The 15,660-nt window shown below is 44.9% G+C and overlaps 1 protein-coding gene across 4 annotated transcripts in view; it reads right to left on the reverse strand.

The window, feature by feature from the left end:
* sdk2a (sidekick cell adhesion molecule 2a) overlaps positions 1 to 15,660 on the reverse strand; it is a 189,201-nt gene that overhangs the window by 39,101 nt on the left and 134,440 nt on the right. For all 4 annotated transcript variants that reach the window (XM_029123816.2, XM_029123815.2, XM_029123814.2 and 1 more), the window contains exons 5-10: positions 8,046 to 8,179; positions 6,494 to 6,605; positions 5,746 to 5,936; positions 5,033 to 5,116; positions 4,576 to 4,770; positions 3,417 to 3,533 (exon numbers count right to left, since the gene is read on the reverse strand). In XM_029123816.2, the coding sequence (XP_028979649.1) occupies positions 3,417 to 3,533; positions 4,576 to 4,770; positions 5,033 to 5,116; positions 5,746 to 5,936; positions 6,494 to 6,605; positions 8,046 to 8,179 (833 nt within the window). The remainder of the gene's footprint in view (positions 1 to 3,416; positions 3,534 to 4,575; positions 4,771 to 5,032; positions 5,117 to 5,745; positions 5,937 to 6,493; positions 6,606 to 8,045; positions 8,180 to 15,660) is intronic.

Consider the following 15,660-nt stretch of genomic DNA (forward strand, 5'->3'; position numbering starts at 1 on the left):
GGGGGGAGGGGGGGGGTTGTTCTGTTTGTGAGTATGTGGGGGTGGAGAAGGCCTCCATGGTACAGATCTGAGTGCAGTGCAGATAGGCTGTTAGTTTAACAGGCTGTTGGCCTGGGGGTATTGTTGCTGTGGACTTCAAATGTCTTTAAACACAGCCCCTAAACTATAACATTTATTTCATTCTTTCAATGGGTGTTTTGGAAACGTTAAATAGTTTATCGAATTGCATTTAAGTATTTTCACCAATCACCAAAGGCACTCGTTTCTTCTCAATATGAAAAAGATCTAATGAGAAAATATTCAGTCAATTAAGTACTTAAAGTCATTTTAAAGGGGCAATCACCGTTTTGGTAAACCCCTGATTATTGGGTCTAATGGGATATTACTAATTCAATTCCTAGACAGAGCTGTTGATAATAAAGAGACATGGAAAAGAAACCAACTTAACCTGAATCACTTACAGCCCAGGAATAACCCAGGCAGTAAGTGATTCAGGAAGCTTGGTAATGAAACGCCCATTTTACGTTGTTGGGCAAGTAGGTGTTTGTTGGATGGATCCAATCACACTGCAGTGCTTGTGTCTGTATCTCTTGATCTCTGGTCCAGTCGCAAAATGAAATCATATATTGATGACAGGACATTTACCAAGGCATTGGACTCGTACACATTCCCAGCCCGTACAGAGAAATCTTGGACCACAACAAGCTCTCAACCAAATTCAGCAATGTACCTGATAATGCCAGTAAAATGAATGCTGCCTTTTTCTAATTCCAGTGAAGACACCTCCTCTGAAGGAGAGGACACTGAAGAAGAGGAGTGTTAGAAATCGGCCGTTTCGTAATTGTTAATGCTCAGATTCTACAGGAGGAAGGCCTTCAATTCTAACAGTTCCACAGACCTCGATGAAGCTCACTTCCACAGGGTAAAATACACTTTGATAACATACAACAGCATTGAAAATGGCCCCAACTCGGCAGATAACCTTGATTGTGCGCATGGTAGTCGAATCGTCACAGCCAGCTATATAATTCAGCGCATCAGAGGATCGTCTAAACATCTCTACCAGTTTTGACGGAAAAATCAGGCGTTGACGCCCTGCCAGTATCAGATGGCCCCAGTCACAAAGGCCTGCGATAAACTGGCATTGTGCGGTGCCGCTGAAAAGGCTGCTATTACTGCAGACATCAATGACACAGTGCAAACACAAAACAAGCTATCCAAAAGGGTGAATACCCGCTAACAGTACAGGAAAGTCGCCTGGACGCAAAATCGATGTATCACCAACAACAAAGAAATACAGGATTAGCTCATCAGTCCATATCTTTCACCATCTGATCCTCTGACATACAGTCCCACATACTAGGACAAAGCACTGTCGGTGTGGCGTGTCTACATGTCCCAGCATCCTTTGCGACTTTGTGGCGGCCTTTTTGGAATTGGAGTGCAAGTTCTCAGGCCAGATTGCATTGGCCCACGAGCTTTTTGAAATTCATCCTTTTTTACGAAACAGCCCTTTTTCTCTTTTTAGTGATATCCTGCACTTTGCATTGGATTTTGACTTACATGTCAAGTTGGTTGATATTTGTTCATAAATACAGTAATGTAGATTTTCTTAAATACAGGTGCTGGTCATAAAATTAAAATATCATCAAAAAGTTGATTTATTTCAGTAATTCCATTCAAAAATAATGTATACATTCATTCCACACAGACTGATATATTTCAAGTGTTTTTTCTTTTAATTTTGATTATTATAACTGACAACTAAAACCCCAAATTCAGTATCTCAGAAAATTTGAATATTACTTAAGGTCAGGCGAGTTTGCTGGCCAATTAAGAACAGGGATACCATGGTCCTTAAACCAGGTACTGGTAGCTTTGGCACTGTGTGCAGGTGCCAAGTCCTGTTGGAAAAAGGAAATCTGCATCTCCATAAAGTTGGTCAGCAGCAGGAAGCATGAAGTGCTCTAAAACTTCCTAGTAGATGGCTGCGTTGACCTTCGACCTCAGAAAACACAGTGGACCAACACCAGCAGATGACATGGCATCCCAAACCATCACTGACTGTGGAAACTTTACACTGGACTTCAAGCAACCTCGATTCTGTGTCTCTCCTCTCTTCCTCCAGACTCTGGGACCTTGATTTCCAAAGGAAATGCAAAACGTACTTTCATCAGAGAACATAACTTTGGATCAGTCCAGTCTTTTTTGTCTTTAGCCCAGACGAGACGCTTCTGACGCTGTGTCTTGTTCAAGAGTGTACTAGACTGAGAGACCATTTAAAGGCCTTTGCAGGTGTTTTGAGTTAATTAGCTGATTAGAGTGTGGCACCAGGTGTCTTCATTATTGAACCTATTCACAATATTCTAATTTTCTGAGATACTTAATTGGGGTTTTCATTAGTTGTCAGTTATAATCATCGAAATTAAAAGAAATAAACACTTGAAATATATCAGTCTGTGTGGAATGAATGTATACATTATACAAGTTTCACTTTTTGAATGGAATTACTGAAATAAATCAACTTTTTGATGATATTCTAATTTTATGACCAGCACCTGTACATTCCAAATTAAATGAAATATATCAATCATATATTTGAAGAAAAATAACTTCAAAATACTTCCAATGATATTGATTTTAAGGTATCATAAAGGTGGCAAAACCTTACAAATAATATTCTAAATATGTTGCAATATTAAAATACTTTCAAATACATATTTTCTAAATGCCTGTTTTGACATGTCTTTAAAAGCTACTGAGATATGAAATTCAAGACAGTTTTGGTCCCAATTTATCATCTACAACATTATGACCTTCCATTTTGTACATTTATAATCATTCATGCTCCTCCATTGTATTCAACATAAATACATGGAATTGGGTTATTACGATGCCAATCTTTTTGAGCAGCAATTATATTCCATTTTTGGATGTCCAGTTTCATTATTATTTAGTGTATGCATTGAATATGTTGATCTAACAAGATTTTTGGAAGACAGTCTAAAGATCTGCTTTGCCTGCTTGGGCTTAAGGGAAATGTGTATCTGTTTCGTGGCACACTTCTGTGATGTTTTGATTAATGTACTGAATTTGTAATTAAAAAAAGGTATAATTTAGTTTTGATGAATACATTAAGGATTGTCAAGGCAGTTACTTTTCAAAAATAAATTACATTTTGCAAAAAGTCTTAAGACTCCATTTTAAAAATCATCAATATGATTCCAACAACTTTTATACAACAAAACACTAACACAAGCAGACGAAACACCTGAAACAAATTATTTTCGTCATTGCCAGCTACAAAAAGACTATAGATCTATTGGAAGGATTACTATTCTGGATGTGAGGGCTTTCAAAATCACTAACAAACCCAACCCATATTACCCATAATACACCACTGTCCAGCATCATACCTTTCTGCCAGGTAATGGCAGGGCGTGGGGCTCCGCTGGTCTCACAGTGGAGGATGACAGACATGCCGTCAATCACGGCACTGTCAGTTGGGCCCGCTGTGATGTTGGGGGCTATACCTGAAAACAGAGAGAGAGACAGACAGAGAGACAGACAGACAGACAGACAGAGAGACAGACAGAGAGGCAGACAGACAGCAATAAGGGGAAGACAGGTAAGAGCGATTCTAACAAGACATGAGTCCTTAATATTCTTTTTCAGAGTCAGATGAAGTTGTGGATACAAATTGTATTCATCTGTGTCCAGTATAAAAGCTATGAGGTATTACTGCCAGAAGAAGTTGTTTTGATCATCACCAAGACTCAAGGAAGCAGCTAGCAAGCTAATGATCCTTCGACTTAACGTCATCGTGCCAACACTGGTTAGAATTGTCCAAATTCTGGATACTTCTTCCAAACTACACACATACATATAAAAATGGTATCCACAGGTTCATCTGACTCTGGGCGAGTAGATAAAAAGCCACGTTGTCAAAATCCTGAACTCTCCTTTTAACTTTTAATGAATTCATCAGAGATGTTCCTGAAGCTCTCTGTCAGTCTGTCAGCTTTGGTTCTCAGGTTGACAACTTGCAGACCCTGACAGGCACAAGTCTCTGCAGTCTTTCTTTTTCTCTTTCTCCCAAACTTTTTTTTCTCTTGTTCTGTAGTTCTCTTTCTCTCATACTTTCTTCCTCATACTTTCGACCTGTGTCTAATTCTCTCTCAAAATAGGCAATAATTGCCTGAATCCGCGGGGTGACAGGTCTGTCAGTCAGTGAGAACGGGGGCAGGATGAGGAGGTGAGTGTGGGAGGAAAGGGAGACGACGGAGAGATTGACATGCTGGGTTGACACACTGGTGACAACCAGTTGGCATGCGAGTCAAGAGGAGCGAGGGAGGGAGGGAGGGAAAGGGAGAAGGAAAGAGGGAGGGATCAAAGTCCGATTGAGGACCTGATGTACTAGTGGCCAGATAGGTAGGTTTGTAGGGAGGAAAGAGATTGACAGATAGATACATAGACAGATAGAAAGATATACAGTACATAGACACTCACACAGATAGACAAATGATAGATATAACGATAAACAGACATGGATAGATATTTTAGAGAGTGACATACTGGTGACAGCCAGATAGGTGTTGGTCTGTATCTCTCCAGCCAAGTTCCGGGCGAAGCACTGGAACATCCCCGTGTCGTCGGGCAGGAGGCCGTTGATCTGCAGACTGCCCCCAACCAACACCCTGTACCTGGGGGTCTTCACAGGGCTGATGGGCACTACGTCCTTGTACCACACGATGTCCGGCTGGGGCACACCTGCGGGATGACGGGAGGGGCGGGACTTAGCGAGTCCTCTTTCACCGAATCAAGCAATCAAGGAAGTAAGTGAGCGATCGGTCAATTAGGCAATTTAACAATTGCTCAGTTGCGTTTAAACATTGCCCTTTTCATGGAGACGCAGCTTTTAAATGGCCGCTTTGAGTTGAACATGTCAGTTTAGGTCTGTCATGCTTTCGCTAACTTTCCCCCCCTCTGACACACACACACACACACACACACACAAACACACGCCATTTACCTCGTGCCTGGCAAGGGATGTCCACAACCTTCTCCATCTCTGCGCTGATGTGAGGCACAGGCTCCTTGACAAACTGGGGGTGATCTGGGTCACACATTGGGAAAGGAACAAAGTCATGTATGGGGCAGACTGGCTGGAGGGCAACTCCGGGAAGAATGCCAGATTGGCCGATCAAATCATCAACAAAAATTCCAGATTGGCCAATCAAATCATCAAATGGCTTTGTTGTTTGCACACAATTATAACAGTCGCTAGTAATGAGGGTCTCCGATAAAACAAATGGGACGTTGAGTGAAAGCCTGAGTGATAAGGACATAAATGGGGACATAAATGGGTCAGATATGCCCGGGCCGGTTTCTGGTCCCAGTTCGCCCCTGGGGTCATAAAGTTCCCACTACAACACTGGGCATTAAGTACTTCTTTTGCGCACCCTAACTTTAGCCTCACCGTGACGAATTGACAAACAGGCAGTCAGACAGGCAGGCAGTCAGACAGGCAGGCAAGTCAGACAGCGACGTCCTGAGAATTGCGCTCTCGTTGTAATAATCTATAATTTATCTCCCTGGTCCGGCATCATGTCACAACTGACGATAAGACTGTAGACATTCACAAAGACCGATATCCCCCTACCGGACCACAAGGACAGATGGGACAGATACATGTCATGGTGCGAAGCGTGCCCGTGTGCGTGAGTGTGTGTGTGTGTGCCGTACCTAAAACGTGTAGGTGGGCCCCGGCGCTGACCGCCGGCACGCCGCCACTGCGGAGAGCCGCCTCACACTCGTAGTAACCGCTGTCGCTGACCGCCGGGAGGCTGATGGTCAGCCGGCGTCCGAAGTCACGTATCCCCGTACTGACCACGACCCCGTCCTTTCGCCAGGTTATGACCATCTTGACCAGAGGTCTGGAGGGGGGGTGTGGGTGAGGGTGGAGAGGGGCAGGGGGGGAGAGGAATAGAGAGAGAAAAGGAGATGGAAGGCGACAGGGTGGAGATGAGAAATGAGAAAGGGACGGACAAAGAAAAAGGGTGATATAATGAGGAGAGGAAGAAATAGAGAGGGAAAGGGAGAGAGGAAGCGACAGAGCGGGAAGAGTGGAGGTTTGATGGAGAGAAAGAGAGGGAGAGAGACAGAGAGAGGGAGACAGAGAGAGAGAGTTTATGTGTGGCTTTAATACTGATTCATATTCTGTTTCAGGGCTGTGAAGCATTGACAGAGCGCGGCAATACATTTTTCATACTGATCAAGCCTTTGAATTGGAGATAATAGTTTGGATTCGGAACAGAGATGAGGAGAAGAATGAGAAGAGAGCAAAGACGGGCCGGGGGGAGGAGGACCGAGGAGGGAACTATTCAATGCGAGGGATGGGCAATTTTCTAAAACTCAAACAAAAGGCATTAGATGACTCTGAAATGGAACCGAGTTGGCGTGTTTGTGCCTGTGTGCGCGAGGCGCATCTCACCTAGCGTTGGCCACGCACTCCATGATGACCTCGTTGCGTCCGACTGTGACGCTGGTGTTCCTGGGAGGGATGATTATAGTGGGGGCGATGGGGTCCGCAGGTCCCCCGATGTCTACACACACACACACACACACACACACGGAGAGAAAGACGGACAGACGCATCAGATAGACGACTCAGCGAGATCTAACGGGCCTCTGCATCTCAGACTACCCATTCTTCACACGGACTATTCAACGGCCGCGCCGACGCTATAGCCGAGCAACAGAACGCTGGAGTTCCACCGCCGTCGGTACACACGGGCAGCACCGCGGAACGACCCTGCTAGAACATTTTTGTGTGCCTGGTCCGAGCCACGTCCAGTTCCCTGCGTAGGCCCAGTGACTCCCTCCTCGACAAACGTGGTGCGCTAAACACAGCAGGGAAATAGGCTGCCGTTTGTAGGACTCAGAACCCCGCGTCTCCCTACCCACCGTGGTCCCGGGAGCGGCCTTAGCCCGCGCGAACCCGGTTGCTAGGGACCGTTATGCGGTTTAATTGAGACAAACACGCGCCGAGGTGATTAAATGCGACGCCATCATTCAGCCCGGGTTCCAAAGAGCCTTCCTGTCTCGTAGCCAGCCATCGATTCACCGTGGCCTCAATCAGTGATCTCTCTCTCTCTCACTCTGTTCTCTCTCATTAAATGTATCTCTGCCTCTGAGCGGCTCCGCGCGCGCATCATACTGTTTCCGCGTGCGATCCTGGGGCGCCGTGTCATCGGTGGCACGCTCCTGCCTTCGCCACGGTGTCTTTTCATAAATCTGCTTTTGTTAGGGCCGATTAAACCGCGGAGCTAATTTAAAGGCTGATTAAATCAGCCAGTCGGCTGGAACAAGGCCTAAGCACGCGGCGGGACCATAGTGGGTGGGCCCAGCGAGGCGTGCAGCTGGGCAGTGGTTCTGTTGGACCAGCTCCTGAACACCCAGAGGGACGGATCCCTAAAGCCTCCCCCTGCACCTGCCTCCGACTCTAAGCGGAATCGTTCCAGTGTGACGCTTCCCGAAACCATTTTCGTAAATTTTTTATCCTACAAGCCTTGGAGTAATTCAAACAGGTGTGCCAGTTTAGGGATTCAATTGTTAATTGCCAGCGAGGTGGGGGTGGGGTGAGACTAGAGTTTTTCGGGAAAAGGCCCAATCTAGACCAACCAGGATATTATCAACCTGGGACCGATAGACCAATGAACTGAAGCTTAGGCATTACTTTGGTCGGATTACATAGCTCCTCCGTCGTGCCACTCATCGACAGGAGAACACGGGTCCGGAAGGCCTCTGTTACAACAGGCGAGTTGACAGTAACAACAGGCGGCCACTAGAGGGCGCTGTGGCCGTGTGCATTTACACACTCGGATGCCTTCGGATCAATTGGTGCGTGCGTTTGAGAGAAAAAGTCTTAGCCAGCGGACCGTTGGGACGACCTGTAGAGTGGCATTGAAAACAACCTGCTGGTACAGTATGTTGATGAAGACAGTGAGCTATTGAATCCCGGAGTGAGTCCTGCCTCCACTCACTCTCCACGGTGAGTATTATCGGCTGGCTGGTCTTGTTCTCGCCATTCTTGTCGTTGACAGCCTGGGCGTAGTAGCGTCCAGCATCTGGGGCGACCGTGGACAGGATGACCAGGGTGTTGTCCAGCGCGATGGCTCTACTCACACACGTGCACACGCGCACACACACACGCACACACACACACACACACACACACACAGATAAGGGAGATTCTGTCAGTTGAAAATCTGTGTCAAAACAAGAAATTACTCTCAGACACCATTTATACACAACAACCAGCGCCTAGCCAGCAAAGCGCTACACTCACACACACACCTACATGCACACACACACGTGCACATAGTCACAGCCAGGGCGCTAGATGCCTGTCCTGCAGAGGTTAGCGCTGCAGCCGGCCTAACGTGGGTTTATAACAGTGTGAGGTCCTGAATGACTGCCCGGGCTTTGGCAGTGTATTTTATCAGTCCCCCGGTCCCCCTCCGGCCGCTAGGAGCATTGATATGCCAGGGAGTGCTGCAGCTGGGCAGGCAGGCGTGGTGCGGCCGGCTGCCTGTGTTGACATGGCGACAGCCCTGGCCCTTATTGCCCGGGAGTCTGTTTAATCCGTCCTGATCAGGCCTCTGTCTGCTGACAGATATGCACAGTGTGTGTGTGTGCGCGCGTGTGCATGTTTGTAGGTCTGTGTGAGTCATCCTGGTTTTACTGTAGATGTGGGGACCACAAGTCTTCAAACAGCCAGTAAAACCTGACAATTCAGTCACAAGGTTTGTATCTGCAGGTAGGGGTTAGGTTTAGGGCAGAACTTACAGTTGTGGTTAGTGCTACACTTAAGGTTAATTTTAGGTAAAATTTTGGCACAAAAGTGGGTTATTGAGTTTAAGATTAGGATGGATTAAGGAAACTAGGGAATCATTTTCTCGGTCCCCACATAGATTTACAAAGAAATATGTGTGTGTGAATGTGATTGTGCGAATGGGTGTCTGTATTACTGTGTGTTTGAGTTTGTTACTGCAAACAGACAATATTTGATTCATTATTGTCCTTTATTTGATCTACAGTAACTAAATGCTCATTAATCTCCCATGGCCAAAGTCTATATAACACAGAGTCTGCCAGCAAGCATTTATTTCTCTTTTCGTCACTGGTTATTTGGACAAATCAGGATTGGGCGAAGGCGGTGCTTAAACTGGAAAAGGAGTGTGTAAATGTCCCTGGGAACAATAAAACAAAATTTACATTTAACAGTTTGAGTTTCATTAATCACAAGCAGTGTTGTAAACAAACCAAATTTGCGGATCTACTTTTGGTACAATGTGAAAAAATTATTTTATGGACTTTATAAAATGTAACATGGGACACATCTCGGATGATCCGATCTGAGTTCTTTGCAACGTTACCAAGTAGTCTCGAACTAGCAACAGGTGATAAAACAAACAAGTCAAGGTCTGATAAAAGCCATCTGGATGATCGGCCCATTTGTTCATTTGGGAACCGTTCATTTTGACAGTCCCAGAAATGTGTCTGTGGATGTATAGTTTTTACTGACCATCAGAAATATTTGATCACTTCCACAAACCCTAACCCTGAGTCAAGAGGAGAGTGGACAAATGACAAGTTGCCTTGTTATAAACCTTTGCTGTTTACTTTAGCTTTGCTAATTTACAAAGCTGAAGTCACAATTATTTGTAAGACAGCGGAAAACTATGTGCCCCTCAAATGTTGCTGTTTGTTTGAGGGATTATGTTGGACTAGCTAAGTGTAATAATCATTTTCTATTCCTTACAGTGAGCAACATAGATGAGGCCTGGCTCCAGACACTACGACCAAAATGACCACCACAATATTACACAGCTTTGGAATGTGACGTCCCCTCTTAGCATGCATAATGTAAAGACAATGGCCTGAGAAAGAGGCGGCAGACAAGGCAGCGATTAAATTGTCCCAGGCTGTTGGCCTCATTCAAACGAGGTGGTTTGGCAACACAGACCACCCAAAAGCCAGTCTATTCAAGCTTTCTATGTATTTTCAGTTTCAGTCACTCTGTAGATAATTTGTTCTGTCCTGATGTTACGCACAATGTGAGAAACTGTCACTAAGACTGTCTTTCCTCTTTATAAAATAATACCACTCTTATATGTCCAACTGTAAAAAATGTGTACACCCCATTTCTCTTTGATGTTGTTACTTGTGTCCGGATCCTTTTTTTAATGCATTAGGCTGGGTAGGTTTGGTGTCAAGGATAAATTGACTTATTTGCGGGTAATTTGTAGATCAGTCAACTCAGTTTATGATCAGTGTTGTGGACAGTTATGACATTGCATGTGTAAAAACAATAAGCCAGAAGCTGACAGGCAATTAAAGGAGCTTTAATGTTCTTTTTGAATAGCAGATTTTTATTTGACTAGTAAAAAGTGTGCACACTTACCAAGGAAAATATTTATAGCAGGAGTGTCAAACTCATTTGACAGATGACAAGGAGCAGAGGTAAACAACGCAACTGGTTGCATATTAGGCTTAGACAACAGGTTAGGAGAGATCCTAACTAATCAGTGACCTTAATGAATCAAAGTGAGGAATAAAAAATGTTTTGGACCTCTGTGGAATGGATCTGAAACTTACAGCAATACGTTGTAATCTACTCACCCAAAAGCTGCAGAAACTTACTAAACTTTAAGATTCAGAATTTGTGTAAGAATCAAACATCATCTGACAAAAACTAGCTGTGTGTGTTGTTCTGAAGCTGGACATTTAACCACCCTTGGATATTTCTGGCACACAGTGTTGTTTTACTGGTTTTAGCAGTGCTTCATAATGCCGTGATTTATTTGCGCATTGAGCTATGTCACGAACTGCAGTTTAAAACCAGAATCATCTGACTTCTTACTACATCTTTAAGCACTTTCAACATTGGACTTAATACTATCTTGGGAACTGCTAACAATGCCCCTGCCATAAGAAATGTTGTGATTAAGGACACAACCTACTGTAGCTAACGTACTGTTCATGGCTGCATTACACTTAAGGTAATTAGGACACATTTGATGTGAAAAATACAGCTAGAAACAGCATCCAGATTGCTTATTCTGTAAAATAATGTTTTTAGAAAAGCTGCCCTACATTTCAATAGATCATTATATTTGGGAATGGACCTCGCTAAATTGGAAATAGCTCAGTAAAAAAAAGAAAATCACAAACGTCCATGTTAATTCCGGCTCTGTGTTCCAAGCAGTGTTTCCAATTTATCTCCCCGTTACCGGTGGTCAGGGAGGGGGAACATCGGTCTTTACCGTTGGTCAGGGAGGGGGAACATCGGTCTTTACCGTTGGTCAGGGAGGGGGAACATCGGTCTTTACCGGTGGTCAGGGAGGGGGAACATCGGCCTTTACCGTTGGTCAGGGAGGGGGAACATCGGTCTTTACCGTTGGTCAGGGAGGGGGAACATCGGTCTTTACCGTTGGTCAGGGAGGGGGAACATCGGTCTTTACCGGTGGTCAGGGAGGGGGAACATCGGTCTTTACCGGTGGTTAGGGAGGGGGAACATCGGCCTTTGGAAATGTCTACACTAATATTGTCTGTTATGACATGCTGCTGGAACGGGGAGATAAATTAAACGTGACATATCGGGAAGGGGATTATCTTTGGTTTTCCGTTTCCTTTTGTGGTGTTCTAAACTGGATATTTCTGGAGAATATACCTCTGCTTACTGAAGTAATATCACTCAGCTGACCAATTTTACTTCTGTGTTTCAGCAATTATAGGTTAATCGATGTTATAAACACAATAGTAGGCCTGTGAGTGGAAAGATGCACTCCCTTAGGGGAAAATAAAAAGAACTTAACCATGTTTGTTTAAGTACCATATTTAATTAAGTCTTTTTGCACCTGTTAGTCCACAATGATCTCTCCTAACTAAGTTACCTTTAGACATTTTCTTGGCTTCTGCTCAGGAGGTGTTCTCTCTAAATTGTTGTAATGAACCGAATCAATTTTGAATGACTTTATCAGTGACTGCTCTCCTTAAATGTGACCCAGCAATCCAGTTATATTGTCTTGAATCTGAATGTACTACAAAGGGGGGAAAAACATATAAGAATGTTTTCACAAAATTGTCAAAATGACTACCGTGGGCTTGAAAAAAACTTTCAGAAAAAAGAAATCAGTTTTCAGAAACTTAAAGAAAGTTCTGTTACTGCTTTCAATAATAACTACAGTAGCAGATACTGTGGAGGTTTATTTAACAGGCTCTAGCAAGTCTCCACCTTCTCTATGCATTTCCCTGTCACAAACGAACATTAATAACTGTAGCACAGACTCCCGGAGTACAGTCACCGAAAACCTTGCCTGTCAGTGTCTCTCACCGTAACTGCCATTGCTGTCTCCACCCGTGGTTCCTGCATACACTAATACCTGCAGTAGGAGCACCAAACTGTCGGTCTCCCTGTCAGTGTTTCTCAGTGTCATGGAATAGCCTCAGGGCTCCATTCAATCTGTATCAGGGAAATTCGGCATTACGTTGGAGTTTAAAGGTAACATTCCTGTGTCGGATATCGCATTCGCCGTAAGGCGGCGTCTGTAGACCCAACCGGAAACGACCTTTTATACTGTTCAGACTGTAACGTTTCAGCGGCACAGATTGAATGGGGGACCCAACTTAATTGACTGCACACACACCGGTACCTGCTTGATTCTGTGTTGGAGTCGGAAACTAACAGAGTCCTGTTCATGCTACTGTGCAGGTTGTCAGGGCCTCTGTCACTGTCACAAACAAGCAGTAGTTTCTTACTCCACAGGTTGCATTCACTGAAGGAACATGAATGGACTCTGTCGGAGGTGCAACTAACAAGCTGTACTCTTTTTAAATTTGACTGACACGTCTAATGAGTTTGTCGGATATCTACGACTGGGAGAAAAAATCCACCCATCTACGATATGGAGATAAGATGACAAACTTATCTGATTTCAGGTTGCTTGGAGATTTAACAACAAACAGCGCTTGGTTCTCCACACCACTGTCCGGTTGGCAATGTCTTTAGACATCTCATCACTTATTCATTTCTCTCTGTGTGCAGCGTATTGTCCCAAATGATGCCCTATTCTCCCGTCTATAGGCCAAAGGCAAAAGGAGTGTGCTATGTGGGGAGTAGGGTGTCATTTTAAACAGTTTAATTTCTCCACATGATGGTGGAGTATGTAGACAGCCCATCTTTACCGGTGGTCAGAGAGGGGGAACATCGGTCTTTACCGGTGGTCAGGGAGGGGGAACATCGGTCTTTACCGGTGGTCAGGGAGGGGGAACATCGGTCTTTACCGGTGGTCAGGGAAGGGGAACATCGGTCTTTACCGTTGGTCAGGGAGGGGGAACATCGGTCTTTACCGGTGGTCAGGGAGGGGGAACATCGGCCTTTGGAAATGTCTACACTAATATTGTCTGTTATGACATGCTGCTGGAATGGGGAGATAAATTAAACATTATAACCACAACAGGCCGATTCACAAGACATCGCTGTCTGCCTGTCCTTCTGTCTGCCTGCCTGTCTGTTTATTTGTCTGTCTGTTTGTCTGCTCTTCTGGTAGGATAAATTAATCTCAGGAGCTTTGCAAAACAGCCCTATGCACACGCACGAATACACATGCATGCAAACACATACAAACGTGCTCAAACACACACACACACACACACACACACACACATACAGATGCATGCATACACACAAGGAAACAAACAAACATGCACACACACCCACTCACAGGGAGACACACAAACACACTCAGTGGCATACTGTCAGTCAATGCAGGTCATAAATACAGGCTTTTGGTCTATAAGGTCTAATTGTCTCCCCTGTTGCCGTCCTGCATTGACTCCATCTATATGACCTTTCAGTCAAACCCACACACACACACACACACAATGAGTATGACAGGACTACACTGAGGCATATCAGTTATTCACCTCAGCTAACAGACATAGAGTAGAGCGCATTAACCTATCCTAAAGCTTCTTTATAGCAGTCACCCTGTAGCGACTACCCATCAGCGACTACCTTATACCAATTACCCAACACCAACTTGCTCACAGCAACAGCCCAGCCACAGCTACACCATGGCAGCCACCGAATAGCAACCTCCCCAAAGCATCTCTCAAGGGAATATGGAATTGGGCCTCCCGGATGGTGCAGTTCTATCACTGTCATAGGACCAAGGTTTATGCCTTGACTGTGTCGTAAGTGAATGGAAACACAAATTTGTGGTTTTGCAGTGATTGTCAGCAGGAGTGTTTTGGCCCCGCTATGATCCAGCCATGCTCTGAGGTAGCTCGGGCATCTGCATTGCCCAAAGTGACTTCTGGTTAGGAAAACAGGCATTGAGTCTTGACGCTGATGCCTAGGAGGAAGGCATGCCAAGATATCAACTCTCCCGAATCCATTACACTGCAAAAAATATGTCTTATCAAATATATGTATCTTGTTTTCAGGTTAAAATTCTAACTATACTTAGAATAATGTAATATTTTCTTAACAAGATAATGTTGTATTCGATAATACTGCTTGGTTTTAGAAAATACGTCTTTAATATCAGGTATTTAGTCTTGTTCCATTGGCAGATTATTTCAAATATTTCCTCAAATATAGTTGCATTTTCGTAATTTTTGTAAGAAATTTTTTGCAGTGTAGGATACGCTGTGATGAGACAGGGCCATAGATATGATATCACTGGTAAGGGAGAGGAAATAAAAAAAAAATATATTGAAGTGTTTTACTATCGTAATACTCTGTATAGATAGATATACACTGACGAGCCAAAATATTCTGTTGGTCATCCTCGTACCGCCAAAACAGCGCTCACTCACCGAGGCGTGGACTCTACAAGAACCCCAAAGGTGTCCTGTGGAATCTGCCACCAAGACATTAGCAGCAGATCTTAAAAGTCCTGTAAGTTGTGAGGTGGAGCAGCCATGGATCGGACATGTCCAGCACATCCCACAGGTGCTCAGTAGTATCGAGATCTGTGGAATTTGGAGACCAGGGCAACACCTTGACCTCTTGTTCCTCAAACCATTTCCGAGCAATGTGTGCAGGGTGGCAGGGTGCACTTTACTGCTGAAAGAGACCACTGCCCTCAGGGAATACCATTGCCATGAAGGGGTTTACCTGGTCTGCAACAATGTTTGGGTAGGTGGCACTTGTCAAATTGGCATCCACATGAATGCCCGGACCCAGGGTTTCCCAGCAGAACATTACCCAGAGCATCCAACATCCTCCACTGGCTTGTCGTCTTCCCCCAGCCAATCCCGGAGACCTCCCCTCCCCTGGTGAACGCTGCACATGAACAATTGTCCAAGTTGCAGGTCCAACGCCCTGGCATCATGGGCACCCTGGCATCATGGGCACCCTGGCATCATGGGCACCCTGGCATCATGGGCACCCTGGCCAGTCTCCGGCTACGCAGCCCCATACGCAGCGATGCACTGTGTGCTGAGACACATTCCTCCCGTAACTATCATTAAAATATTCTGTGACCACAGTAGACCTTCTGTCAGTTCGGACCGGAGAGGATAGCCTTCGTTGCCCTTGCGCAACGATGAGCCTTAGGCCTCAAACACCCTGCAGTTTGTGGCTTC

Source organism: Esox lucius, chromosome 11 (genome assembly GCF_011004845.1).
Source record: "Esox lucius isolate fEsoLuc1 chromosome 11, fEsoLuc1.pri, whole genome shotgun sequence".
NCBI classification, from domain to species: Eukaryota; Metazoa; Chordata; class Actinopteri; order Esociformes; family Esocidae; genus Esox; species Esox lucius.